Consider the following 27,644-nt stretch of genomic DNA (forward strand, 5'->3'; position numbering starts at 1 on the left):
ATGCATCGCTGATGGCTTTGTAATATATCATTGTACAGCATCATATATAACTGGAAGTATTGTAACGCATCGCTGATGGCTTTGTAATATATCATTGTACAGCATCATATATAACTGGAAGTATTGTAACGCATCGCTGATGGCTTTGTAATATATCATTGCACATCATCATATATAACTAGAAGTATTATAACACATGGCTGATAGCTTTGTAATATATCATTGTACAGCATCATATATAACTAGAAGTATTGTAGCACATGGCTGATAGCTTTGTAATATATCATAACATGCAATTGGCTGCATTTTACTTGTGGCAGCTTAAGAAATACTTGGCTAGCATGTCTGGTTGATCTGAGGTCCCCTTTAGCTAATATATTCAAGTATATTTATTTATTATGGCAAATGGTTGAGTAGAGTGATCTTAAACCAGGCACTGAAATTAACCCATAATTTACTGAGTGGATCGCAGTAAATTGTGGCATGAAGATTGAAGCCATATCTCACTAAATTATCTCCCAGATCTCATCGTTGCCCTTAAACCAAAATCTGTAATTACGGAGAGTTTTTTTGGCAGAAATTAACATTCCTGGCTTGCTTTATTTGATGAACCACCTGCTCAGAGGATGCTCGTTTGACCCCTAGCTCTTCCCCAAACCATTTCCATCTAACTGTTGCATAATTATAGGCTACCTCTCTCTTTATACCCTTCTCGGCAATACTTGCATACTGCGGCCGCGATAAATTTTTTTGGCAGATTCCCACGCGGTAATTCGCAAAAGCTTACTGGAGATTTTGGCACTTTAACAAAATAGCTAACTCTATAACAAATAATTTAAAAAAAAACTGTTTTATTTTTTTTTTGTATTTCAATTTGGTATTTTTTGAGAATGTGTTAAACCATATATTCAGACTAATATCGTTCCAAGTATGTTACAGATCTGATGAAACAGGAAAAATATAGATCACATGTAGGGCCATTGATCAAGCTTTGAGTTATTATGTTACATATGTTATATATTCTATTCTAAAGTTGTATTTAAAGATAAGATTACACAAAATCCTAGTAGATTTTATCAGAAAAGATTGGTATTTTTCTATCATTTGGCATTGTTTTCAATGTTTGAGGTAATCTTCAAACATCTTCTGCCAGGATGTTTCAAGATTAAAATTGACAAAGCTTGATCATGATTAACACGATCAGTAAAAAAATAGGTGTGAAATGCTGTCATTAGCTGCTATCGTTGCTACAGTTGATATCAGCTATTGCATGTCTCTATTTTGTCGGTCTCTTTCTGAAGTACAACTATATCTGTTATAGTCGCACTTTCGCTCAAATCTGAGCGTTTTAACTGCCGATCAAGTTTTATCGATTTTAATCTTGAAACATCCTGGCAGTCAGATCACCTCAAACGTAAAAAACAATCACAAATGATAGAAAAATACTGATACTTTTTAATAAAATATACTAAAATTTTTTGTAAGTTCATCTTTAAAGATGCCAACTTTTAATGTATGGTAGATATTAGCTGTTTTGAATAAATGTTGTTGTTGTATAACTAGATAGCAAGAAAACTTTTATAGCTGATCACAGTACCAGCAGGCATAGTGAACACTGATATTATATTTCTCTACAACTTTCTGATTGATCTCTCACATTTTGATAAAAAAATAGAGTTGTTTCAAAGAAGTGCTAAGATGTCTTTCAACTCATGCCTCTATTAAATTTAGTTAAACTGTGCGAATCGCGTAGAACAATATTTTTTATTGAAAATATGACACATTGTGACACCTTTTAGCTAGTTGCTATTGTAATAATATAGGGTCAATATTGTTATTACTCTTTTCAGTTGTTGCAAATCATTATTCCAATTGTTAATATACATAACACGCAGCCTTTGAAAATACGAACTTTTAAAGTAAAGAACAGTGGCAAGCTTTGCCTTTTCCTTTTGGAGCTCGATTGTACATACCAGATGGATGGGGCATTCAAGACAAAATCTCTTCTCACAAGGCTCATATCATGCTCGAGAAACGTTCTGGACCAAATCTCTTGTCACATATGTAGGTCACATATGTAGGTCACATATGTAGGTCACTCTGTGGCGCTCACCAATCCTTGCTTCTTCTCGCTACAAAGAATTTTAAGAAGTGTTTTTAATGAACCTCAGGAGGTATCCTTCGATGCTGAGTACACTTGAGTCATAATTGTTAAAGTACCAACAGCATGTGACAATCACTACTCTGCCTATTCGTATCGATTTTATGCTAATAAAATGTTCTCCAACACAATTTTCATTTAAAGCTGAAACTACAAACAGCTAATAAATATTTTAACGTTTGTAAAATTAAAGAATTAATGTCACTCAGCAGTAACTTAGCCTCTGATCTGTCTTTGTACTTCTTTATCGCTAAGATCTATAGCCTATTCTATGCTGTGAAAATGTTGTCAGTAAACAATTATTTCTAAGTAACAATAAGTCAGCTTTTGATCTGAACATGTCTTTGATACACCAATATCTCAAAAATTCAGATATTTATATTTGAATGGTATTCTCTGCCTGCATGATGCGTATACATGCAAATGTTTCTTCTAAATAGTAGCAACCCTTACAAAACATTTATTCTTTACTTGAGCCTGTGTGAGCATATAGCTTTGTTTCTCACACATTGGTCGGCTTCTGAAGTTTCGATATTTCCAAGTATCATCGCCATTCACCATTAAATTTCCTTCTTTATTCCACGGAAAGTCTTACCAGATATACAGTGGTGATATAAATTTTGTGTGTAGTTGGTTAAATTATAAAGAATTAGCTTGCGTAAAAAATGATAACATAATCTTCACAACAACCCTGATTGATATATGCAATGAACTCAACGCTGGGGTAAAAGGTTTGGGTGTCCCATCAGTAGAATCCCGGTGCACACCTGGGAGAGCTGTCCACTGACATTGCAAATTTATTAACAGTTGGTGGAGTGTTGGGAGGCCCGCTGAAAATGCTTGTGGACAAATGCATCACTCTTTCACCCTATCGTACTTGTAGACTGATAGTAAATACAATATGTTAGACTAAACTAGCGACATTGCCCAGTATCTACTGTATAAGATCTACTTTCTTTAAGATATACTTTCTTTCTTTATTTACAGTATAAGATCTACTTACTTTTTGTAGATTCCTTGATATCTACAGTATCAAGGAATATTCTAGAGTATTTCACTGATACTTCACAGAACACCTGTATTAAATATAATAACACGGTGTGCTAGCGCTCTGACTCATCTTGTTTTTCATTTCTTATGCCAACACTTCACCTGTGTATTATATTCACAACTATTGTTTTTAGTCCAGCAAATTATCAAACTTTTTGTTGCATCTCCCAGAAATTGATATAAATTGATGTAAATTAATTTAGATCGACACAATTGCAAATTTGATAAACAATGATTTCAATAAAAAAGTTCTATTGACGCTAAAATGGTTTTATTATCAGAAACTTACATGCAGTTGTGCTACAGTCTCTAAATACATTACTTCAAACTGTGTAGAGGTTATAATACGAAAACTAGTTATTCTGAAAACTATACCTAATATGCTGGTGTATACATTGCTGTTTGTAGTTTTTCTACTTTTACTACATTGTATATTTTATTTAGATTTTTTTGTTTAAAAACATTCTAGAGATACGAGACTAAATTTGCATAAGCAATAATTTTTTGTCATTTTGCGTCTTTCGGCTAATCTATAACACGTTGGGATTCATTTTTGTCAAAACATATTTAAGTACTGTTTGTAAAAATAAATCACTTTGATGATAGGCCTACTAAGTTTTTCGTTTAATATAATATATTTAATATATACATGTAATTTAAGGGTAACCTTTCTTCTGACAGCTCTTTGGTTTTAGCGGTTTTTAAAGGCTCCTAGATGATTCTGATGGGCGTTACGTGTTATGGTGATTTTCTCCTATAACCTCTTAGTCTTCTCAGAAAATTGTGATTTTATCTCCAACAAATACCTCAAAATAAATTCATTTCTGTGAATTTAATTTGGATTACCACCACGCCTCTCCCGTTCATCCAGGTGTGAGTTATCGAATTAAACTATAATCTTTCCCATCTTTATTTATATATAGGAAACAAATAATTTGTCATGGGAACCTTAAGAAGGCAGTTGCACTGACTGTTTTTTAACTTAAGGAACTTGACTTGCCAAGTTTTTGATGAATTACTATATAAAAAGTAAAACCTTTAAGTTGTTGTATTAGAACTGTTTGCTGTATAAAGGTTATGTTAATAACCTGCGACTAACTTGCGATGACTTGCAAATAACTAACTTGTGAATATTTAGACTTAGAGATCTTTCCGAGTGCCTCGAAAGTAGGGCTATTGACCATCCTTTCATCTCGTCTTTCATTAGTTATCAGGTGTCAGATTTCTCACGGATGTTCGAGCTGTAAATCCTCCATATTAAAGAGTTTAATATTTACTATCCTCTTTGAGAAAGAGCATTACAACTGGCTTATTGGCCTTCCGATTCTATCAGCTCTCGCTCGCTCACAAATGTATAAGAAGTTTGATTTAGTAGTCATATTGGAGCTAATGTCTTCATCTACCTTTGTAATGTTACCCTCTCAGCACTAATTCGCTAGAATGCAAGAGTTTCTGTTTAAGGATTCAAGAATATATTAGACTTCACTTTCAAATAATTTTCCATCATACTTAATTTGAAGATTGTAAAATATTCAGAAGTTTGAAAGTTAAGGTAAAATAGCTAAAGGCAAATACAGTATAAAAAATATGTAAAAATGATAACATATGATATAAAGAGTACACCAACTATGCCTACAATTTAGCTAGTTTTGAGTCACAGTAAGTTGCATTAAGTATCTCAACCTTTACCTGGACATCTCCTTTATCGATGTTATACCTGCACGTATCTGTCTCTAAGATAAAGTGAGAATGAAAACTTTTTTATTGAATATCTCTATATTTATTTAGTTTATATGTGTCTCTTATATAATTTCTAATTTTTAAATATGGAATGTTTAAAATGAGTTAGTATATTCATATGGAAGTATTTGATGCAACACATGACAGGCAGTTTTAAAATATAAAGCAAATATCAGAAAAACCAAAATTTGCAGGCAGAGTTTTTGCTGTATATAGATTACGTAGACACTATCACAGTAGATGTGTGGTAGATCTGTTCACAATTCACTGATACATCAATTGCAAGCATCACGCAGCTAGAAAAAAACTGTCACCTATATGGTCACATGGCATTTTTTTTTCTAGTTTTTCGCATTTTTCGAATGTAGGTGTAAACTTCCAAATGCTAATAAAGTTTCATTTCTACACTAAATCTGTTTTTCCTTATGCTATGCGAACTAAAAGGCTATTCCATTGATTGTCATATACAGTAAATCGCTACATTTTGAAATTCATATTAAAACTAGCTTCACGTGTCATGATGGGCATGTGTTGGAACAAATATTCACATAAGAACTAATCGTATTTTGTTTAATTTTTTTGTACAACTCAAAAACCTTGAAATAGACATTTCAGTTAATTAAATGGAGTATTAAAACAAGGGCATTAAATAAAACTAAATAGAAACATAATTAAGAAAGTGATAATGATAAATAGAAAAAGGTGAAATAAAATAAATTATAATAAATAAAATGGTGTTATATGAGAAAAAGAACACACAATTCTTTGTATTGTGGTGTCCTATTTTTATTTACAAAATTCATCTGAACTATTTGGCTAAACCCATAGTTTTGAAATTGACTGATTAAAAGACGCTGAAGTAACCTATAGAATGTCTGCCTAGGAAATTTGAGAGATCAAATATTGCCTTTAACACTTGAGATTTATTTATAGGTTGTTGAATCAATAAAAGGTACAGAAGTAGAGCAATAAGGATATGTGTGGAAATTATATCCAACTTACATCACGCAAATCTAAATTAATTTACGTTATGTATTTTATTTATATTTACATATTTTTATTTTTCAATATCCTCATTGCTTTGAATTTGGAAATTACTCTGGGTATAAAATCAAGCATTTACTCAATTTTAAGACAGTTTTTATGTTGATGTGATCACAAGTAAAGGTTTGACTGTAGATGTTCTGTAAGCGCATAAAAACTTTTGTTCGTGAATTTTCATTCTCATCTTACTAAGAGAGGCTTCCTGTATTAGATTAATGCTGGCCAGGACTTACGCCTCTTCTCATTGTTATCCTTATTAAATTTAACTCAACCAGCTGCCAACTAGACGGCTGTCTCCCAAAAGATTCTTTCTTAAATCTAGTCTGTACAGAGTCAGCGCAATTATTTTATAAATTTTAAAATAGACTCTGGAGCTCATTTTAAATCGGTGCAACGGCTAACTTTGTTTGAAAAAATAACTGAATAATACTTTTACCACGCTTTTATTTTATGTTAAAGTTTTGTGTTTCTGTGTCAAAAATTTCGATATTGTCAATAACTTGAAAAATACCTTCAGTACTATTAAAACCACTTCTTTAGGTTTTCTTGATTTATTTCAGTGTGATGTAATCTGCTTTTCATAATTATTTTGATTTTTAGAAAAACATTTTACTGAAAATAATTATTTTGTTGTTATTTTAATACTGGGGCTAATAAGCGTTTTTAAATAATGCTGTTTGATCATTTTTTAGACATCATATTAGAAATAAAGATATTCTTACATCCCAGTTTTATGTAATTTTAGCAAAAACATTGTTTATGAAATAACTACAAAAAATGGTGTTTTTTTTACGTATTAAGGCTATTAAAGTTTTACTTTGACCTTAAAGTAAATTATTCATGAAATATTACAAATTTTGTGCTCTTTACAAGTGTTTTTGCAAAAAATATTTTTGGTTACAAATTCCTCAGTACTTTCTAAATCACGTAATTTACCATCTTTGTTGGCTCGCTGCTTTCCTGTGGTCCCAACTGCCTGCCAAGTACTTCTTAAAAAACAATATTATTTGCATATCACGCCGTTTTTTTAATTTTTTCCTACTAAAATGGTAATTTTTTTCCATCTCAAATTATTCTTAGTGCTATGGTTGTTTATGTTATCTTACCAAAGCCAATGAACTGGTTAAGTGAAGAGACTATTTTTCGCAGGTTTTGTAACATTTTAATAGGTTTACGCAGGCACCTCTAGGAATAGTATTAGAATCATAAATTAGATTATAAATTCCTGTTGCACTGCGTTACAGCTCTTTTTAGTAAAGTATTTGAGTCAAACTAGAAAATAACATTTTTAGTATTTGATTCACACCTTTAGGTGTGATGATGGTTGATCTGTTTTTCCTTCATCAACTCCAGGTGTCTTTGTTTGAGGATATAAGAATTATTTACTTTGCTGCATAATGAAATAGTGCTTTGGAGCATTTGCCACGCTGCCTACATTGAATTGGATGAGATAATCTTTAGTAGCTAGTACCTCCTACCAATATATTTCATAGACCAGTTTTAGAGTTATCTCCCATTGACACGCGACACGTGTCTCATATCAGTATTCATTCTGGTATATTATATTGGCATAGCTTATAAAGTTGATTGTTTCAGCAGTAATATTTATATCGCTCACTAGTACTTGTTCACTTTATAGTTGAGAGCTAAGACTAAGTCTAGCGAGTAATCATAAGTTAGTTTGGTATATTCCAGTGTTCTCTCTCTTCAGGTGGCTCAGGAGGTTAAGAGAATTAGACAGATAAAGATAGACAAACAGCCTCCTGCTAGCCAGCTCTCCTTGCCTACTAACAGCTCTGTGTATGGGATCAACCCCGGACCCACCCTAGTTTCTTCTCAACAGACATCTCTCGCCTCTGCTCCACTACCCGGAGCGGAGCTGACCTGTCCATGCTGTTCTGCCAAGTTTCCTGATCGGGTGGGTAGTGTTGGTGTTACAACTTTACTGACTTGGCATAGTGCAAGTATAAGGTATTAAACGATCAACAAAATAACACGAACTAATTTGAGTGCGAGTCAATTTGCTCTTACTTGTTATACTTATGCAAAACTTTTTACTGAGAAGTAAAACTGCAAATTGTTAGTAGAATTTATAAACTGCTGTCATTGAAATGAGCTGGTCACACAGCAGTCGAAGTAACTGAAGCTTGCAGTTGTGCGTCGTGGGCCAAAGCTCCTATTTGATTGGATGACATTATTAGCTGTTCCAGTAATTCGCTTTTTCTGTCCCTAATAATTGTTTTTATCACGATTCATAATGCTGTGAATGAAACCGCACAACATTCAGACAGGAAATAGTAAAACTTTATTTTTAAGATTTTAGTCTAAGCTTGTGCGCCTGCTTCTCGCACACTTCAGATAGTTTAGTTGAGACATCTACATTTCGAAAGCTCGAATCAGTTGCCTGGCGGCCACCTCTTTTATGGCTTGTGGCCAAAATGTCAATTACTTGCATTTTTAGCACACTTGTGAGAATGGTTAGGTTGTTCAAATGCTATTACTAAACACTCCTTTTTAAGTTCATTTTAACAGCATTTAACTGAAAAATGGCCAGAATTATAAATTTTAAGCTATAGTTGGCGGATTGCCTGCAGAAGATAAAAAAGCTTTAGAAGGTACAGGTGGAGTGAGATTACTTGGAGTAGTATCTGGGTAATAGAAGCTGCTTCATTTCTGTCTTTCTCATTCTCGTCAGAATTTTATAATAAATCGGTTTTTTAAGCAATTATCTCGGAGTCCTTCAAATTCCTTTTCAAACTAAAAGCTCTAAAAACCACTAGTAAAAATTTATCAGAGGATCGTCAGATGTAACATACCGTTTTTTTAAAGATTCTCAAAAAACTCTGTTTCTCGCTGATTTTTGGCTACTAAGTTTTGAAGGTTTGCGCAATACGATACACGGGAAATGTTTTGAGCTTTTTGCGGTCTTCTTAATTATAATATTTGACAAGAATGCTGCATTTGCCTTGATGTTTGCAAAAGTGTTGCAACAGTAAACCTTTGGATCAATAGCTTATACCAAAGATAATTACAGAATATGTAGTGGAGGTGATATATGGCTGGCGAGTTTAATCTGAAATGCAAGGAACTTCCAACTGACCACCTTAGACATACAATGTCCAGGAATGCCAACAGCTGCGTCGTAGCCAAGGAAACATCTGTTCAGAGATTTCGGCTCAACTGGGGTCCTTCTAGTTAATGGACTTAATTAGGCAAAAAACTTTGCCGAAAAATGCCAAAATAATTAGTTTGGATAGCCCAAGAATGAGATGGCTATTTGTGGTGGTACTAGACCAGTGCAATCATCTCCTTAGATATGTAAATTGGTGTTAGACAGTAGGTTCTGACAGTTATAAAAACCGCTATTCATCACCAAAATATGCCCTAAAACCTATTATTTTAACAAATTTTGCCGTACTCACATCACCTGATATGGATAGATCTTTATCTGTCTTTATATAGCATTACATAACATTAGATAATGAGAGCTCCTTTTTCTGCACCTGGTAGATCTCTAGTTTTGTTCGACTATTCCTGTCTTATATTCAATTTCCTCTCATAAATTTCACACAATTATTTTACGTAAATTATCACTATGAAGCAGAAAGCGGACTGGCTGTTTGAAGAACGAACCATTTTGCTACTGTCTGATATGGGAGTTCACTGAGAGGTCATGTATCCTCCTTTGGTCTTTTTTATCTAACATTTTGGTTTTTGGTAACATCAATGAAACTTGTGCTGCTGACAGTAGCTACTAAGTTTACAAAAATGATAAGAATAATCCATCGAATTGGTAATAATACAAACTGTAATAACAGTACTTTGCAATAACCTTTTAGGAAATTGGTATGCATGCACCTTAGAATTTCAGGATGCAAGGGTTCCTCAATTGCTTAATGCAAAATATGTTAGTTTTAGTGCTCTACACAGTCGTAACCATGGTAACACAGTAAGACTGCTATTTCTACATTTTAAGACATCAAAATATAATCGAAATTTTTAAATCTTCAAATTTATTTTTAATAGTTTTCCATATTTAGATGTTCCAGCTAAACAAAAATATTTAGATTTTCCATTTTTTAAATTAAAAAATTTTACCCAAATTTTCAATTCTAATTCTTCCAATGTACATGAGCAAGCCCTCGACGATCATGTCTTTTAAGAGTATTGTTGCACAATAGCACTGTGATCTTGGCTGCACATGTCTGAGTTTAGTAGTAAGGAAACCTAGATGACTTGAGACATATCCAGTTGTAGAGAGCATGTATATAGTTGGACATCATTCCTGTCACCACCAGTGGCCTTGTGTGGGATTTGAACAGCGACCTGTTGTTTGCAGGTCAGCCTGCAGGTCAGCCGTCTTAGACCACAAGGCCGTATAGGCTGTCTATGTAGGCAGTAGTAAACATCTGTAGTTGAAAGCCCTGTAAACATCTGTAGTAGAATCAGTTAAAAGGAATGCTAAGACAGACAAAGCACAGTCAAGTTCAAAATCAAATCAGAAAAAGACAAATGCTGCTTTTATAAGAATCTTCTGTCATATCTCCTTTCACAGGAGTTTTGTATCATATTTACTCTGTTAAATCCATGCCTTTTTGCTATTCAACCTATTAAAGGCTTCCTAACAAAATGTTATAAACATTTTGACAAATTTCCTTATTCAATGACACCTTACTTTATATATTGTTAGTCATTGGCCATCTTGCATTAGAAATGGGTAGGCCTGTATTTGCTGGTACAAATAGTGATAAATTAAATAACTTTTGTTTGTTGGATCTTTTCTGATAAATTTCTCTATGTCGTATGAAGCACGGTAGGCGCTCTTATAACGTAAAAAATCTGTTCCGAGAACGTTTATGTTTGAGGGATTTTACGTTAAATAAACAGTAGGATATATTTAAATATCCCCATCTGTTCCAGGATCTCAAACTCACTTCTTTGGCTCTTCAAAAATGACTTAGTTTCTTAAAATGACGGTAATGACATTAATAAATGTGATGTACGGTAGCTGTGGTATTTTTGGTTTGTATCAACAACTTTTCCTTTTTTTTATTACTGTTACTTGGTTTAGGGTCCATGACTACGGTAGTTTTACCTTAAGTTAGGGAGTGCACACCTTCAATGCTAATTTAAATCAATTTTTTCACAGCAAGGGCTATGCTGCAAAGAAGGAAGAAAAAAAATTGTATATCTGTGAAATTAAAAAGTATATAATAGATTGCTTACATGTCATTTTCTTTCAAATATGGCAAGCGAGAAAGCGGTATTATAAAGGCGAACCATGGGTCTCTCGTTATTCAAATTGAATTCGCGAACTTGCACTGACTTGACATTTTACATGGTATGGATTGTCTTACATAATAGGAAGCAAAAACTTTACATAAATTCTTTAAGTTTGGTGGACTTACGTAAATTGTGTTTTAGATTATAGGCGGGTCTACTGTACAATGTATGAGCTTGGTTAGAGTAGCGAGTGAAGTATCTGGCTGTCAAGGAGAAAAACATTCAAACGCTTGTTAAAAAAAACTACATGCGAAGAAAAAAAGTTTTTGTTGTTTTTCATCAATTTGAATGTCCCCGCTCGAAAATATTTTATCTGTTCAAGCTTGAGGATACGTGAGATACTCAGATCACTACAGTGTAATGGAGTCTCACTCTGCAGAGCTTGCGTTAGCCATAAACTGGCATGGCCATACTTGTAAAGTTCAATGATGGCGGTGCGTTCAAATCTTTCAATAGGTTAGATTTCTTAGAGATGTATGACCAAGTTTTATATGATGATTAGGTATATGCCCAGGGTTATAAGTTATATGATGATTAGGTATATGCCCAGGGTTATAAGTTATATGATGATTAGGTATATGCCCAGGGTTATAAGTTATATGATGATTAGGTATATGCCCAGGGTTATAAGTTATATGATGATTAGGTATATGCCCAGGGTTATAAGTTATATGATGATTAGGTATATGCCCAGGGTTATAAGTTATATGATGATTAGGTATATGCCCAGGGTTATAAGTTATATGATGATTAGGTATATGCCCAGGGTTATAAGTTATATGATGATTAGGTATATGCCCAGGGTTATAAGTTATATGATGATTAGGTATATGCCCAGGGTTATAAGTTATATGATGATTAGGTATATGCCCAGGGTTATAAGTTATGTGATGATTAGGTATATGCCCAGGGTTATAAGTTATGTGATGATTAGGTATATGCCCAGGGTTATAAGTTATATGATGATTAGGTATATGCCCAGGGTTATAAGTTATATGATGATTAGGTATATGCCCAGGGTTATAAGTTATGTGATGATTAGGTATATGCCCAGGGTTATAAGTTATATGATGATTAGGTATATGCCCAGGGTTATAAGTTATATGATGATTAGGTATATGCCCAGGGTTATAAGTTATATGATGATTAGGTATATGCCCAGGGTTATAAGTTATGTGATGATTAGGTATATGCCCAGGGTTATAAGTTATATGATGATTAGGTATATGCCCAGGGTTATAAGTTATGTGATGATTAGGTATATGCCCTGGGTTATAAGTTATGTGATGATTAGGTATATGCCCAGGGTTATAAGTTATATGATGATTAGGTATATGCCCAGGGTTATAAGTTATGTGAATAACCAAACTACTTTACCCAATTGTATTTATGGGAAATAAGCAATATATTAGTCTTGCCTTAGGATAACTGTCTGCTAGTTGTACTTTTCTTTTCAAAGTTCTCAGCTCTCCTCTCCTAGCTATCGCCTATCCGTTGTACCCTTAACTGGGTAGCCACAGTGACAATCCTAAATATCTGTTGTACCCTTAACTGGGTAGCCACAGTGACAATCCTAAATATCTGTTGTACCCTTAACTGGGTAGCCACAGTGACAATCCTAAATATCTGTTGTACCCTTAACTGGGTAGCCACAGTGACAATCCTAAATATCTGTTGTACCCTTAACTGGGTAGCCACAGTGACAATCCTAAATATCTGTTGTACCCTTAACTGGGTAGCCACAGTGACAATCCTAAATATCTGTTGTACCCTTAACTGGGTAGCCACAGTGTCCTATTGACCTATTAATCCTAAATTGACCTAATTTAGTAGATTTTATCAGAAAGTATCAGTATTGTTCTATTACTTTCGATTGTTTTTGATGTTTGAGGTGATCTGACTGTCAAGATGTTTTACAGTTGAAATCGACATAACTTGATCAGAACACAAGAATAGAAAACAAAACACTTACAAGAAAACTATGTGCACAATGATGTCACTAATTGCTATTGTTGCTATAGTTGATATCGGCACTTGTGGTCCGGTTGCAGCGTTATGAGTCTCTATTCTGTCAATCTCTTTGCAACTATAAACATTATAATCGCACTTTTGTTTGATCTGACCGTTTTAACTGCAATCAAATATTGTCGATTTAGTCTTAAAACATCCTGGCACTCAGATCATCTCAAACATCAAAAACAATTGCAAATGATAGAAAAATACCCAAACTTTCTGATAAAATCTACTGAAGTTTTGTGTAAGTTTATCTTTAATGAATCGCTGGCCTCCTTCATACATATCTGTGTGTATCTCAAATCCTTCATACTTATCAATGTCTATCTCAAATCCTTCATACATATCTATGTCTATCTCAAATCCTTCATACATATCCATGTCTATCTCAAATCCTTCATACATATCTATGTCTATCTCAAATCCTTCATAGGTGTATCTCAAATCCTTCATACTTATCTATGTGTATCTCAAATCTTAGCTCTGTCAAAAATGTCCTTCGTGTTTACAGGATGAGTTAGTTTGTCACTTTCAAGATTTCCATGTGGCAGTTGGTAGCCACGTATCTGAGTCAGATGTTCTGGAATCGCTGGAAGAAGACCAGAGCAGCGGACTCCGGTGCTTCATCTGTATGCTACCATCAGCTAGTCAGCAAGAGCTTGAGCAGCACCTTGACCTACATAAGGTACAAATGACCCGCCTGCCTATTCATCAGCACTTCCGAGCATGCATGTTTTTAATTTTTGTTTGAAATGGGCAGATCGATTTCCCTCTTTAGATATGCAGGGTAAATTATGCAGAGTGGAGCTTTTGTACCTGGAAGGACTGAAGTGGCCAAAGGCGGGGTGGCCATATCATTACCATCACGCACTGTCATCCTTAATTATAGATGCGTGTTTGCATAGTATGTATATCTGCTTTCTATACTTACACGAGGTGTCAACTAAAATTAGATCTGTCAAAAAGGCCTTTTTACGCAAGTACTTATGCTATTGAAAAATTCACGGCTCTGTTAAAACTTGACTCTTTTTTTTAATAAGTCTGGGAAAGCGAAAATAATTTATAATAATAACAAGTGTTACTTCAGGTGGAAAGGATTAAAAGGAAGCGGCACACCTCGGAGTTGATAAACTATTGCTATAAAAAAGGATACTGTTTGGTATTAGGTCTAAAGTTATTACTACTAAAGTGAGAAAAAAGCGAATTTTTTTGTGCAAAAAAGCATTTTTGACCATTAAATTTAACAAAGACTAGCTTGTTGAGAAGGCTTCTCCAGCTGCATGAACTACGGAAATGTAGACCCATAAAGTTGGAGAAAGGGTTTAAAAGACTTTTTCAGCTGAAAAAAAGAACTTTGGCTAGAATGTGGCCATGATGTGAGAATCACAGGCTAAATGTACATAATTCAAGGGAAATTATTGAATCCAGACTAAAAAATACTAAACAGTACGGCTCTTCCCTATCAAAAAGTCTACACGCTCAAAAGTTTTTTATAAAAAGTTATGGAGCTATTAAATCTATCTGCTGTCAGGTTTGGAGTGAGAAGGCAGAGCCCGAGATGGTGAATGGGTCTCCACACTCAGAGGGTCCAAGCAAAATGGACGAAAATAGAAATTTGACAAAGCCGATAAACAAGGACATAGCCTCAGAAGGTATGAATATACACTCTAACATCTCTAGGGTTGCGACTAGTGCCGCATTAGTTTCACACAAGAACTAGACCTTAGGCAAATGCTAGAATATGCAGGAGGTTGAAAGCGAGTAGTCAAAGACAAATCCTATTTCCTTTCTCACTTTTAACTTAGCTAATAAACAACTCCTTAGCAGGGTAATGAGTGCAAGGGACCCGGTCAGTCCTACCCTACCAGCTCCCCCAGACAGTCATGACTTTGATCAGACACGAATTAATTTATAAGTTTCCCTAGAGTACCGTCTGCTCTATAGTCTCCTCATTTTCCTGCAGTCTATAGCGACTTTTCTTGATTGCAAAAAGGTGCTTTCACGCTTACCGTTTACTGGTTAATTTTCAAGGGATCTTTGCCAATAAAAAACCAACGCTCTATTTTTAAAAATTTGGGAGATTTGAAATATACAAACCGCATTACATAAGTATTAAAGTCTGTTTATTGATTTCAGTAAAAAACAAAACTTTTTAGAAATGTCAACAAGATTTGTCACAGAGACGTTACTTGTGAAATCTTTTTAATTTCCAAATAGTCTTTTCTCATCATTTCTAAAGACTGGAGCCTAATTTAATCGATGCAATTTTATAGGCTGTTAGTATGTTGGCATTCTGTTGTGCCGTGAGAGATTAATAGGTGTAATAACAACGCACAAGTTTATAATGCGTTTGATTGGAGTAGTTGTTAGGCTGTTGGACTAGTATACTGAATGTGTTGGTTCAAATCCTATACAGTACAATCTTTTCCCAACCTGCAACTGTGTCTTCAGACAGATGGACAGACACAGCTTTTCCTATAACAAAAAATTTAGTGAAAATTTCAGAATGCGACTTTTTAACTTTTTATTACTGTTGGTTATTCTATACATTACATTCTATTGGACGATGCCAAAAGAGAACAAACTACAGGTTACAGCAGGCTAGGTGAACCTGAGACTAACAGGTTCAGTAAGTTCTTCAAAATATTTGCTCACAAAAGTTCAATTTGCCAAGTTCTTCATGTAAACCTTGAATTGACTTCTGAGAGTCAGTCATAGCCTTACTCCAACCTCCAACTGAAGCCTTGTTCTTTTACGGCTTGAGAAATATCCTGATGGCATGTGGAAGTGTCACCGCTCCCCTCCTCCTCGACTTATCGCATCATATACGCAGCGAGCGATTCGTTTAGTTGACACCCAAGCTTAGGGTCCTTTGGCCTCTCTCAGGGCCAAAAAACAAGCTGTCATGAGTCAGTAAGTTAGCTCTTGTCACATACCTAACACCCATAGACAGCTCAACCCGGATCTGGAAGAACCGTTTGATTCCTACCTATTACTGCCAAATCCCCTTGCGCAAGGCCCCTAGTTCATGTCTGCCCCCTCATAGGCCCGATGTCACACGACAAGCACTCTTTGCGGCCACACTGCTTTGAGCATAAACGTAAACAATTTATGGAGGAATTTTGAATATGTATTATGAGATCTCTAGAAGGGGTGATCTCGGTTGGGTTTGGCATTAATTGGTTACAACCCAAGACATGACTAATGGAATGTTGTGCCCTGGCTGAGTCGGATTATCAAAGGTTGATCTGTTAGGTTGATCTGTTGACAAGAAAGATTAAACCTTTTTTTATAAAGCGGCTTAATCCTTTATTGTCCATCCGCTCGTTTCGTCTTTTGATTTTTGCAGTGCATCCTAAATGTGTGTCCTAATCCTAATAAAGGTAGTTTACACTAACGATAGTGTTTTGGCTATTCCCCAATTTTAGTCACATAGATTGCAAGGTTGTTAGTATTCTGACAGCCCTCTTACAAACACTTGTCTAGCTAAGGCTTTAAAAATGTATAATCCTTACTATAATGAGACTAGCAGCCGTGTCTGCCCCGTTCTTTCATCAGAAGCCACAGGTGGATGCTCGGGGAAAAAGAATTGCATCACACGAGATTTGAACTCAGACAACCGACTAAGCAGCCGGGCACACTACCTTGTGCTCCACACAGCCTTCTTGCTGGAATTATTGTGCAAATACGTACTCCGCATGACGATCTTTTAGGACTGCTAGGGCACTACTACTTGATATACTATCAGTAAACCAACAAGATCACTAGCAACTGTTAATAGAGTGTCTGTAAGTGTCGGGAAAAACGCTTTGCGCATTGTGAAAGTAATAAGTCTTTCTTTTTAAATGAAAGTACGCATGCTCTGTACTATTTGGCTATGATATGAGATAGTGTTGTTCCAACCTTTTTTTATCATTTCAGCTGGCTCGATAGTTATCCAACTTTGTGTCACTTAAGCTAGACAATATTTCTGCTCTTTTGAAATGTAGACTTTATCAGCAAAGACACCTAAAACAACCCTTAACTTCTAATTAACACAACTTATTCTTATGATATTTAGAAAATGTTCAAATGTATAATTATAAACGAGGTACTGCTTTTCTGTAAAAATATAAGCTCAGAAGCAGCTGTTCTACAATAGGGATTCTCCTGATTTTATTAGAAATGGTACAAGAGTTTAGTTTACTGTTTTTTATTTGTGTTTTCGTAGCATAATCTCTGACTTCACTGCAAATTCATCAAACAAAACCGGAACATTTGCAGCTCATCTGTGCGAGTAGTTAGAGATGAACCAAACCCAAAATGGTTGTGTTATTGTTTTAAAATATGAGAAGATACGATTTGATCTCTAAACCTTGTGCAAAGATTTAGCTGGTGGCTAACTATAAGCTAAAATTGGATCCACTGAAAATGTTATTTTAATGTGTCGTCAACGGAGAAAGTTTGTTGAAACTCTGCCTGGCAGAGTGGAGAGTGGGAGGTATGGGTACTTTGTTAACAATAATTATTATTGTTGATAATAATTTTAGTGGTTATCAATAAAACCACCTCAAATCAAATGTTTAAATTTTACCAACTCATCAGAGAGAAAAAAAAAATTTACCATTTGCGCAGAGTTGTGTTTTTCAATTTCGTAACTCTTCAATGTCGCGCAAAGCATGTCTCTCGTACTACTACAGAAACAGTTGAGACAATTGAACGTCTAGCCTAATGCCTCATGATGTGCTGTACTCATGATGGAAACAGCTCATTTTCAGACAATTACTATTGTAGCGTTACACCACTTGAGATTGATTGCTTAGGAAACGGATATGTGGAAAGTGAATAGGCCAAGATATTGAATGGAAGTCAAACTAGGATGCTACTAAAATGAAATTTGGAAAGAAATGACAGCGCTTGGTATACAGTTACATAATACGTGAGAGAAGTACTCTGACTTTTATTACCTCTAGCTCTGGTGCCCTATCTTTTGTAGAACCTCAGTCAAACAACAACAACAACAGTGACCATGTCATGGACCTCAGTTTAAACACTAAAAAGCTTGAGCGGAGTCCATTGATCTCTGTCTCCTCTGGTATGTTTGTTAGAACTGAGTGCTACTTATAGAGTCATTGCCTTACTCACCGGTCTGTAAGGGTATTAGTAGTTGAAACCCTTGGGGCCAGTTGTATAAAGCAGATTTTTTATAACTCTCACCATCTTTTGATTGTCAGAATGACATCAACGCTGCCTTGCCTTATGTCTCAATCGATTGAGCTCATCGGGCTACAACGCAGGATATCTCATTACGAATGCTATCTTCTTCTTGTACTAGGTCTCATTCTGTGAAGCGTATTTAGTAATATGAGTTGAGTAAGCGCTTAATATACTGTAAATTCCAGCAATTAGGTCGAAAATTTGACACCAAATTTCAAGCTTAAAAATCCATCTTCGACTTATACGCTGGTCACGTTTTTCATGATATAAATTTTAGTAAACTTCAAGAAACCATCACAAATCAAAATTACATTATATGACATATAGTGACTTATTTATAAAATAGTAAAATACTAGTAATCCTACTCAACATGAGATGGATCAAACACAAAGTTCCATTCTTTACCATTAAAATTGTCATCTCTAGGATTCTCTTCTGAAATAGCAGGTTTTTCAAATTAAACGTCTTTTCGTGGCATCTTCACACAAGCCCACAATTCGGTAATCCATTTGACACAGCCACTATCGTCTGTCAATCCTTTTTCTGTACACGCATCATGATTACTGACAGAAGTCTGTCATGCAGCATGACTTTTTTGTTAAAAACATACATATTATATTATCAAAGATGGCAGTTTCGTTCTATCGGCGAGGCGGACCAATACGATGGTAAAATATTGTTTTTCGAGCCAGGTGATTTTCACTAAAACTGTCGTCTCTCGTTCTTTTATAGTTTAATTTTATCTATTTTGTATCAAATATATTTTATATTTGATATGCTGTACATTTAATATACTGCATATTCGATATACTGTGTACTTAACATACTGTATATTCACTATTTTGTATATTAAATATACTGTATAGATGATATACCGTATATTAAATATTTTGCGTATTTGGATTTTGAAACATAATTTTATCTTTTAAAATGATCGGATTTAGTTAGCTGCTTAACCATCATTATAGCTATTCCAGCTATCAACATGTACCAGCCAACCTCTAGAGAAAAACCTGAGCTAAGTTTTTTATCCCAACTATAGCTGTTAACTGTTGCCAAGTCACCCAGTTAATGAAGGTCATCACATGCTGATATTTTCCATTGGGGAAAAAAGACCGCAACCTACCGCACATGGCTTCAGTATCAAAAACAAGCATGTTTATGTTTGTTTAAATGCTTACTTATAGTTGGTTGATGATCCTAGAGCAAAGGTTTCAAAAAGCGCCAAATATTATATAACTTCTGTAATGCTAAATCTTTAGCCTTTTATTTAAAAAAAAATATGGTGTTATATAATATAGTTGTTTCATACGTATTTGGGTTAATTTCTTTTTTTGTTAAACAAAATCATGATGGAAATTTTTCATGCAAGTTAAGAATATTCATTAACAAGTCTTTAACCTGTAGAATTATTTACCACATAGTACACAGTACAGTACGCTGTATTAGTATAGTACACAGTACAGTACGCTGTATTAGTATAGTACACAGTACAGTACGCTGTATTAGTATAGTACACAGTACAGTACGCTGTATTAGTATAGTACACAGTACAGTACGCTGTATTAGTATAGTACACAGTACAGTACGCTGTATTAGTATAGTATAGTACACAGTGCAGTACGCTGTATTAGTATAGTATAGTACACAGTACAGTACGCTGTATTAGTATAGTACACAGTGCAGTACGCTGTATTAGTATAGTATAGTACACAGTACAGTACGCTGTATTAGTATAGTACACAGTGCAGTACGCTGTATTAGTATAGTATAGTACACAGTACAGTAAGCTGTGTTAGTATAGTATAGTACACAGTACAGTACGCTGTATTAGTATAGTATAGTACACAGTACAGTAAGCTGTGTTAGTATAGTATAGTACACAGTACAGTACGCTGTATTAGTATAGTATAGTACACAGTACAGTACGCTGTGTTAGTATAGTATAGTACACAGTACAGTACGCTGTATTAGTGTAGTATAGTACACAGAATAGTGCGCTGTATAGTATTCCTGTACAGCGCACTATACAGGAGATAGTGACTGCTTCAATGGCCACCTTGACAATACTTTATTTATATGAACTGGTGTATGTTTTGGTTTGCTGCAAGCAGTTAAACTGATAAGGCTGTTCAAACCCGCCTGCTAGCTCATAAGCAAAGCTAGCCAAGATTTTTTCTACCAGCACTGGTTTAAATCATTATTGATATGCAGTTGGACAGCTACTCGAGTGAGGCATTACATCGCCGACCAGAGCATTTATATAAAACACCTTTAATATCCTGAAATAACAACCATGGCTTTGGTCGTTTTTATGCAAAATATTATTATAAGAAATAATCAAGAATAGCTAAGAATTGAACTGATGCTGATTGCAAGTTTAACCAATGTAGACATCAAGTGTTAACTCTTACCTTGTCTCCCATTTTCCATGAGTTAATTATTCTATTTATTTAAATATAAAATCTCTTCAAATAAATTGGCCGATTCAGATGATTAAATGCGAAGGAACCCTACGTATAGTAACAGCGATTACCTAATACTTTGTAAGACAAAAGACTGATTAATAGGAGGACTTTTAGAACACAGTCTTTAGCTGACTTGTTCTTTGATAGAGTCAGCAGATGACACTCATACAACCTTCAGAGACTATGATAGCAAATGAAGTGCTTCTATGGTGCAGACAACTCCCTTTTGAGATTTTCTGGATGTTAAAACCTTCATGAACACGCTAGCCAATAGCATTGCAAATGCTGCTCTTTCAAGATAACGATAACTTCAAAACTGGGCCATAGTAGGAGATCTGGTAGAAATTGAAACTTTAAAAGGAACTAACTTGCTATGGTTTTCAAATTATTTTTGGTTTTTACCTGTTGAATTTTTACCAAATTTTTTCATTTGTTTTTACCAAATGAAGTCTTTCTTCTTTAATACCTTGATATGATTCAATTCCCTCTTTTTTGACGCATCGCGAGTTTATTTTTCTACATTGTTGCACATAGTTGTCAGAGTCACTAGCTGATCAGTCACATTCCACTCAGATGTGTACGGGATGTCAGTGTTCACATGGTTGGCAACAGATTGGTATGGAGCCAATGCTTCTATATCACAATAGAAACCAGTCGTCATTATAAAGAGTTCGTTATTAAAACTTTCGTCAAGATTAAAGGTCTCTCGCTGCCGCTGTAGAGATCTAGCTCATGTTTTCTCAAAGCTTGCATAACCACAGGCTACCTAATCTTAAAGAATTTCCTTTCCAATAGTTAGATAGTTACGACATATCTCCTTAAGGGGAATATATGCTCCTTGGCGCATGTCATGTTTGCCTTCATTTTCTTCAATCTTACCACCTACTGCCTAATCAAAAGGTTCTCGTTACATTAACCGAAACTAATTAGATTTTTTGTAAAATTGTTTTTTGCTTTTGACCAATATTAAACCATCTATTAATCAAACTTTTATGTAATGGATGTAGCCTCACTTTTTCAATACCGTAATACATTGCTTCATGGTAATACAGCAACAAATATGGCGCGGGTAAAAAAAAGGGAAAATTTGGCAAACTCGTTGGCAGAGGTTGCCCAGAGTCTCGCGTCACCAGGAGAGGCCCGTGTTTGTATTGGGAGCTATTCTTCATGTGTGGGCCAATGGTGTCGCATTCAAGGTCAACATCTAGGAGGGCCAAGCATAAATGCTGGCAGGTCACCTGTTTGGTTTGTCCGCCACTCAGATGTCAGCTATATTTTTGTAACTCATGGCAGCTTTTGCCAGGGCTCACAATGCGTATTCTGATAGCGATTGACGAATTTATCTTCTGGCTCTGTGCTGAATATAATCCTGATTCAAATAGTATTGAAATAGTGCAACAGGTGATATAAAACACGGGTCATTTCTCTACGGCTATTTAAAACTTTGGTTAACTGTAGAACGCTTTAGTACAACCACGAACCATGTTGCACGTTGTTTCAACCATAGGCAAGAACTCTAACGGCTATATGAGGCTGAAATATATTAAAAATATTATGTAAAATAGATAGCTAGTAGAATTATATGTTTTAATATTTTTAGCAATACCAAACTTGTCAAAAACTCAAGGCCAGTTCAGGCTTTGCTAACCGCTGTGTGATTTATGACTGACTCCGACGTAACTAGGGCAAAATACGGGTCTTTGCGGTCAACCCAGATGTAGTCAAAGTGGAAAATTATTTACAAGAGTTCATGCCTTATATAAGGTGCTGTTGGCTAGGCTTGTAAACAATATTATTTTAAATAAAGTAGGCTTGATTTTTAGACAGCCAATAACCATGCGAACAGGTTCATATATAGCATATAGTTCAGCCTTCAGTGCATCATCACATGCAACTCAAGTATATTTACAATCAACTCAGTTCATGAGCAACTATATGAAGTTGATTTGTTGACTTCAAGACTATAGAAATTTGTACTCAAAATATAAGAATCCTTTTGAGTGAAGACTGAGACACTGGGTTACATTTTGCATTCTGTTCCATAAAAAACAATTTTATATATTACAAAAAATTCTTTATTTACTTATATATATAAGTATATAAAGATATATTTATACATATATACTCGAAAAAATCGTTATTAATGTTTGATAACTAAGCTAGGATGAGACAGTAATGATTATATTATTTTTATTCAAATATTTGAGTACTTAATTTTGTCTGATAACGGCATAAAAGGCTGACAAATGCTCAGGAATTGGTCTTTGTATAGATTAATCAAGCATAGGTCAAGGACAAGTCTCTATTCAAGTAAGATAATGGCAGCGTGTAGGGATTACTGTTAGTTGAAATGCTAAGGGCAGTGATCATGCAGATGGGGTGTCAGTAGCAGCAATGAACGACTCAGTCTAGTGTCGTGGCTATAATGAGTCAGTCATATTATTTTTAGTGATATTATGGCTCCTTTTTGACAAAATTAAGTCAGTTGCTCATAACTGACTCACCTCCATGAGCAATACTTACACGCCCAAATTGATCTTTCAATTGTATTAATATAACTGTGCTGATCTAACTTCTGTCGGTCGTTGCTGGTATGATGTGAGATCATAGCTATAGTTTTAATGCATCGAGTCATGGTTACCCTGCAGTAGAATGCTTTACAGATGAACTTAGCTTGTTTGGATTTTTATTTTCCTGCATTTATGTCAACTTCAGTGAAAAATGTGTAGTTTATTTTCATCATTCAAAATTGTTCAAAAAAGTTTAGATATTAATTCCATTCAACTGCGGTTTATGTAGCAAAAACCCTATTAGTAAAGTAGTCTTGTTAAGCTTTCAATTTTCGAAGATACGGAGGAAAACTTTTCTAAAACTAGTTTGCCCGCCAGCAATATGCATGGCTAACACTGAAGACCTGTTAAATATATTTCATGCTTACGATATGATACCATCGCCCAGTTTTTTCATGACTTCTCCGTGATAGCACAATCTAGACTCGACCTATGCTAGCACGCTTGTCTCAAACGTCATCGCATGAGTCAAGGTCGTGACGACGACTCATTTTTCATTCAACAATTTTTAGAGTTTGTGGTAGACATATAGAAAAATTCAAATAGGTGAAATACTGGTGCTTTTATCTATATGTGAACATATTTTCTGTGTTCGGTATATTCAAAAATCTATTCAGATTAGCGCTTATAGTATAACTGAGGCGACAGAGACAGGTTTGATGCTATTTTAATGTTTGCAGCAGTTTAGTAAGGGTTTACCATGTCAAACATTCCCACCTGCCTTGTATGACAATCATTTACTAGTTTTACCATAGTGAAATGTTTAAGGACTCTAAATTTTTTAGAAAACCATTAAAAAAGTTTTCCGTGAATGATTTTGGACTCTTGATGTTGACTTTTTCTGAAAGTACAGTTGTTTGATACCTAATCACCCGCATAAGTCATCCACATCAAAGGTGCCTCTGAGTCAGACAAAGTAAACAATAAATTGCACATTACTTCATGATGTAATAGAATGACAGAGAGCAAAGGAAGTAAAGACGATCGCTGTGGAGACTGCAGCAACAAACACTCGACTATAATCTTATGTACGCAAGGCATCAAAAGTTTACAATATATAAACACGAACAAAAGCCGAAGTGACTTTCACTATACACGATATTCATAGACTTACCAGCAATATCGATGTTTACATTGTTTTTATCTAGGCGAATAATCCTGGACTGGCACAGACGAGAGTGGTTGTAGCAAAGTTATCAATACTAACATTATTTGTTGCTGTTCAATATTAAATTTATCACCTGTTATCATGAATTATTACAATTTTTTTCTATTTATGAGTGACGACTCATGCTGCCTTTGAAATATTGATGTAATTCTCTCATTAGCCTACCAATCACTGACAAAGCTTTTCCTGCGCTAGTTGCTATTAACGTCTGTGACTTAACACATTTCTTTTAATAGTAACTTTCACCACTTAAATTTTAAAGTAAAATGTAAACTGTTTAACTAGGCATGTATAGTTCTGCACTCAATAAACACTTACTGGTACATTATATACACTACATATGTTTCCACAGAAGTGTTTCCTATTTTCATAGATCTCTTAGACAACTTAATACATTTTGTTCTTACCAAACTTTCTCTTTTACAAACGTACTTATTAAATAAACACGCATTACTAAAGGCCGGTTCACACAATATCGCTGTCTGTCAGCGTTTCCCTTTCGGCGTTCATCGCTGATTATGTGAAACGTGAATTGATGGCATCGACGAAGCATAGCGGACACGTCAGGAAAGTTTGCAGCTGTCAAACTTTCCCGATATCTCGGCAAGCATCGACGAACGTCTTTCAAATGTGAACCATTTCGACGATGATAATTCCCGATCGCGGATAGAGTGATTTATTCATATTCGTTTATGGTAGTCGCTGCGGGACTAGTTTTTGATTTCAGCCCGCGAAAAGAAAGAGGTTTCTTCGCAAAAATTTAAATAAATGAAAACACTACGTCACGGAGTATTTCCTGATGCAAGCAGATAGGTTTGTGATAGTGTGAACATCGTTATCATTGACGATCACCTAAGTATTGTGGCATCAACGCCGAAATACGGCGATATAGTGTGAACCAGCCTTAAGCACCCAGTTAGTTCTGCATTTAAGCAGCATTCAGCATGAACAGCTGCTATCTGTAGTAGATAGAGTCATTCTCTTGTTTTTTCAATATTTCTAGTCAGATTTCCTTTTGCTACTCCATCGCAGAGTCTGTCAGTTTAAACACATCAGTTCTTAAAATGCAATTATAGACCAAACCCTTAAACATTTCCACTAGATCATTGGCAGCAGTAGTTTTTAAAAAAAGGCTTTTGTAAAAGTGTACTGAAACAGGAGTGCAAGCGGTGCCCAGCTTCAAGTCAAATTGTTATTGCTCTCAGTCTAATGAAAGTGGGCTATTATGATGGACTATTGCACCAAAGAGCCTCAATGTCTGCTCAAGGCTATATATATATAGGTATGTTAGACCCCTGCAGCTAATAGTACTCCTGTTGCTTTATAATCTCTGCTAAAAATGACCAGTAGAGAAATAAAACGTGATATACCGTAGGCGATGTTATGGGCCACGCGGGACTCGAGTGCCTTGCTGCTAGACGCTATGGCTATCGATCTGTGGACCTGTCTGAAATGACACTACAAGTTCAATCGCTGTCAGGCTTTTCTTGTTGAAATGGTTTTATTTTAAAGTTGACGACAGATAGAAAAATACTACATGTACTTTATTCCAAACTGAAGGTGTGGATTGGTTAAATGATAACCTAAGTTACCCTATGCCGAGATGAGAGTTGTGGTTCCTTCGGATTCCAACGCGTAAAAAAATGTGTGAAAAATGTTAAACAATTAAAGTAGAATGATATACGAGGTAAGAATTTGTTTGGTCTTACACGTGTCTATGAACTTGGAGTGATCTCAACCGACAGAATTTTGTGATTTGAATGATTTGGTTATTATTCTATAGATGGCTTGCAAGCGAATCCAGCAAAACACTTTTAGCCCCAACGGGTTCGTGTGTAATAAGGAAGCATTCGGTAATCAGTAATATGTTATCAGTAATAGGTTATCAGTAATTGATTATCAGTAATAGGTTATCAGTAATTGATTATCAGTAATAGGTTGTCAGTGATAGGTTATAAGTGATAGGTTATCAGTAATAGGTTATCAGTAATAGGTTATCAGTATTAGGTTATCAGTAATAGGTTATCAGTAATCGATTATCAGTAATAGGTTATCAGTAATAGGTTATCAGTAATAGGTTATCAGTAATAGGTTATCAGTAATAGGTTATCAGTAATAGATTATCAGTAATAGATTATCAGTATTATGTTATCAGTAATAGGTTATCAGTATTAGGTTATCAGTAATAGGTTATCAGTAATAGGTTATCAGTATTAGGTTATCAGTAATAGGTTATCAGTAATAGGTTATCAGTATTAGGTTATCAGTAATAGGTTATCAGTAATCGATTATCAGTAATAGGTTATCAGTAATAGGTTATCAGTAATAGGTTATCAGTGATAGATTATCAGTAATAGATTATCAGTCTTAGGTTATCAGTAATAGGTTATCAGTAATAGGTTATCAGTATTAGGTTATCAGTAATAGGTTATCAGTACTAGGTTATCAGTATTAGGTTATCAGTAATAGGTTATCAGTAATCGATTATCAGTAATAGGTTATCAGTAATAGGTTATCAGTAATAGGTTATCAGTAATAGGTTATCAGTAATAGGTTATCAGTAATAGGTTATCAGTAATCGATTATCAGTAATAGATTATCAGTAATAGGTTATCAGTAATAGATTATCAGTGGTGGGTTATCGTTAATTCACTCCTGGTTATACAAAAAAGTTACAAGTTGACTAAAACAACTCCTGTCAGTTTCTGGAACACTGCAAACAAAGACGCTCTTGTTCTGGAAAAGGAATAGCATGAAGCTACAGTATTCGGTAATCAGCACTAAAAGCTTTCTTTTTATTAAGAGATGACTACATAAGTTGAAGCTGGGCTGCCGTGATTATGCTGCCGGCACGTGTTTCTAAAGACGTAAACTCTAGTTCCAACATATCAGTCTTGTTCAGATCTCTTTTACATTTGGTCGCATCTCATTGACTTCTTCTGTTACCAAT

The 27,644-nt window shown here is 35.0% G+C and overlaps 1 protein-coding gene across 2 annotated transcripts in view; it reads left to right on the plus strand.

Moving 5' to 3' along the window:
* Positions 1-27,644, plus strand: part of LOC137388735 (zinc finger protein 271-like) — a 95,611-nt gene that overhangs the window by 41,898 nt on the left and 26,069 nt on the right. For both annotated transcript variants that reach the window (XM_068075190.1, XM_068075191.1), the window contains 4 exons: positions 7,707-7,913; positions 13,803-13,976; positions 14,823-14,943; positions 18,267-18,365. In XM_068075190.1, the coding sequence (XP_067931291.1) occupies positions 7,707-7,913; positions 13,803-13,976; positions 14,823-14,943; positions 18,267-18,365 (601 nt within the window). The remainder of the gene's footprint in view (positions 1-7,706; positions 7,914-13,802; positions 13,977-14,822; positions 14,944-18,266; positions 18,366-27,644) is intronic.

Source organism: Watersipora subatra, chromosome 2 (genome assembly GCF_963576615.1).
Source record: "Watersipora subatra chromosome 2, tzWatSuba1.1, whole genome shotgun sequence".
Classification (NCBI taxonomy): Eukaryota; Metazoa; Bryozoa; class Gymnolaemata; order Cheilostomatida; family Watersiporidae; genus Watersipora; species Watersipora subatra.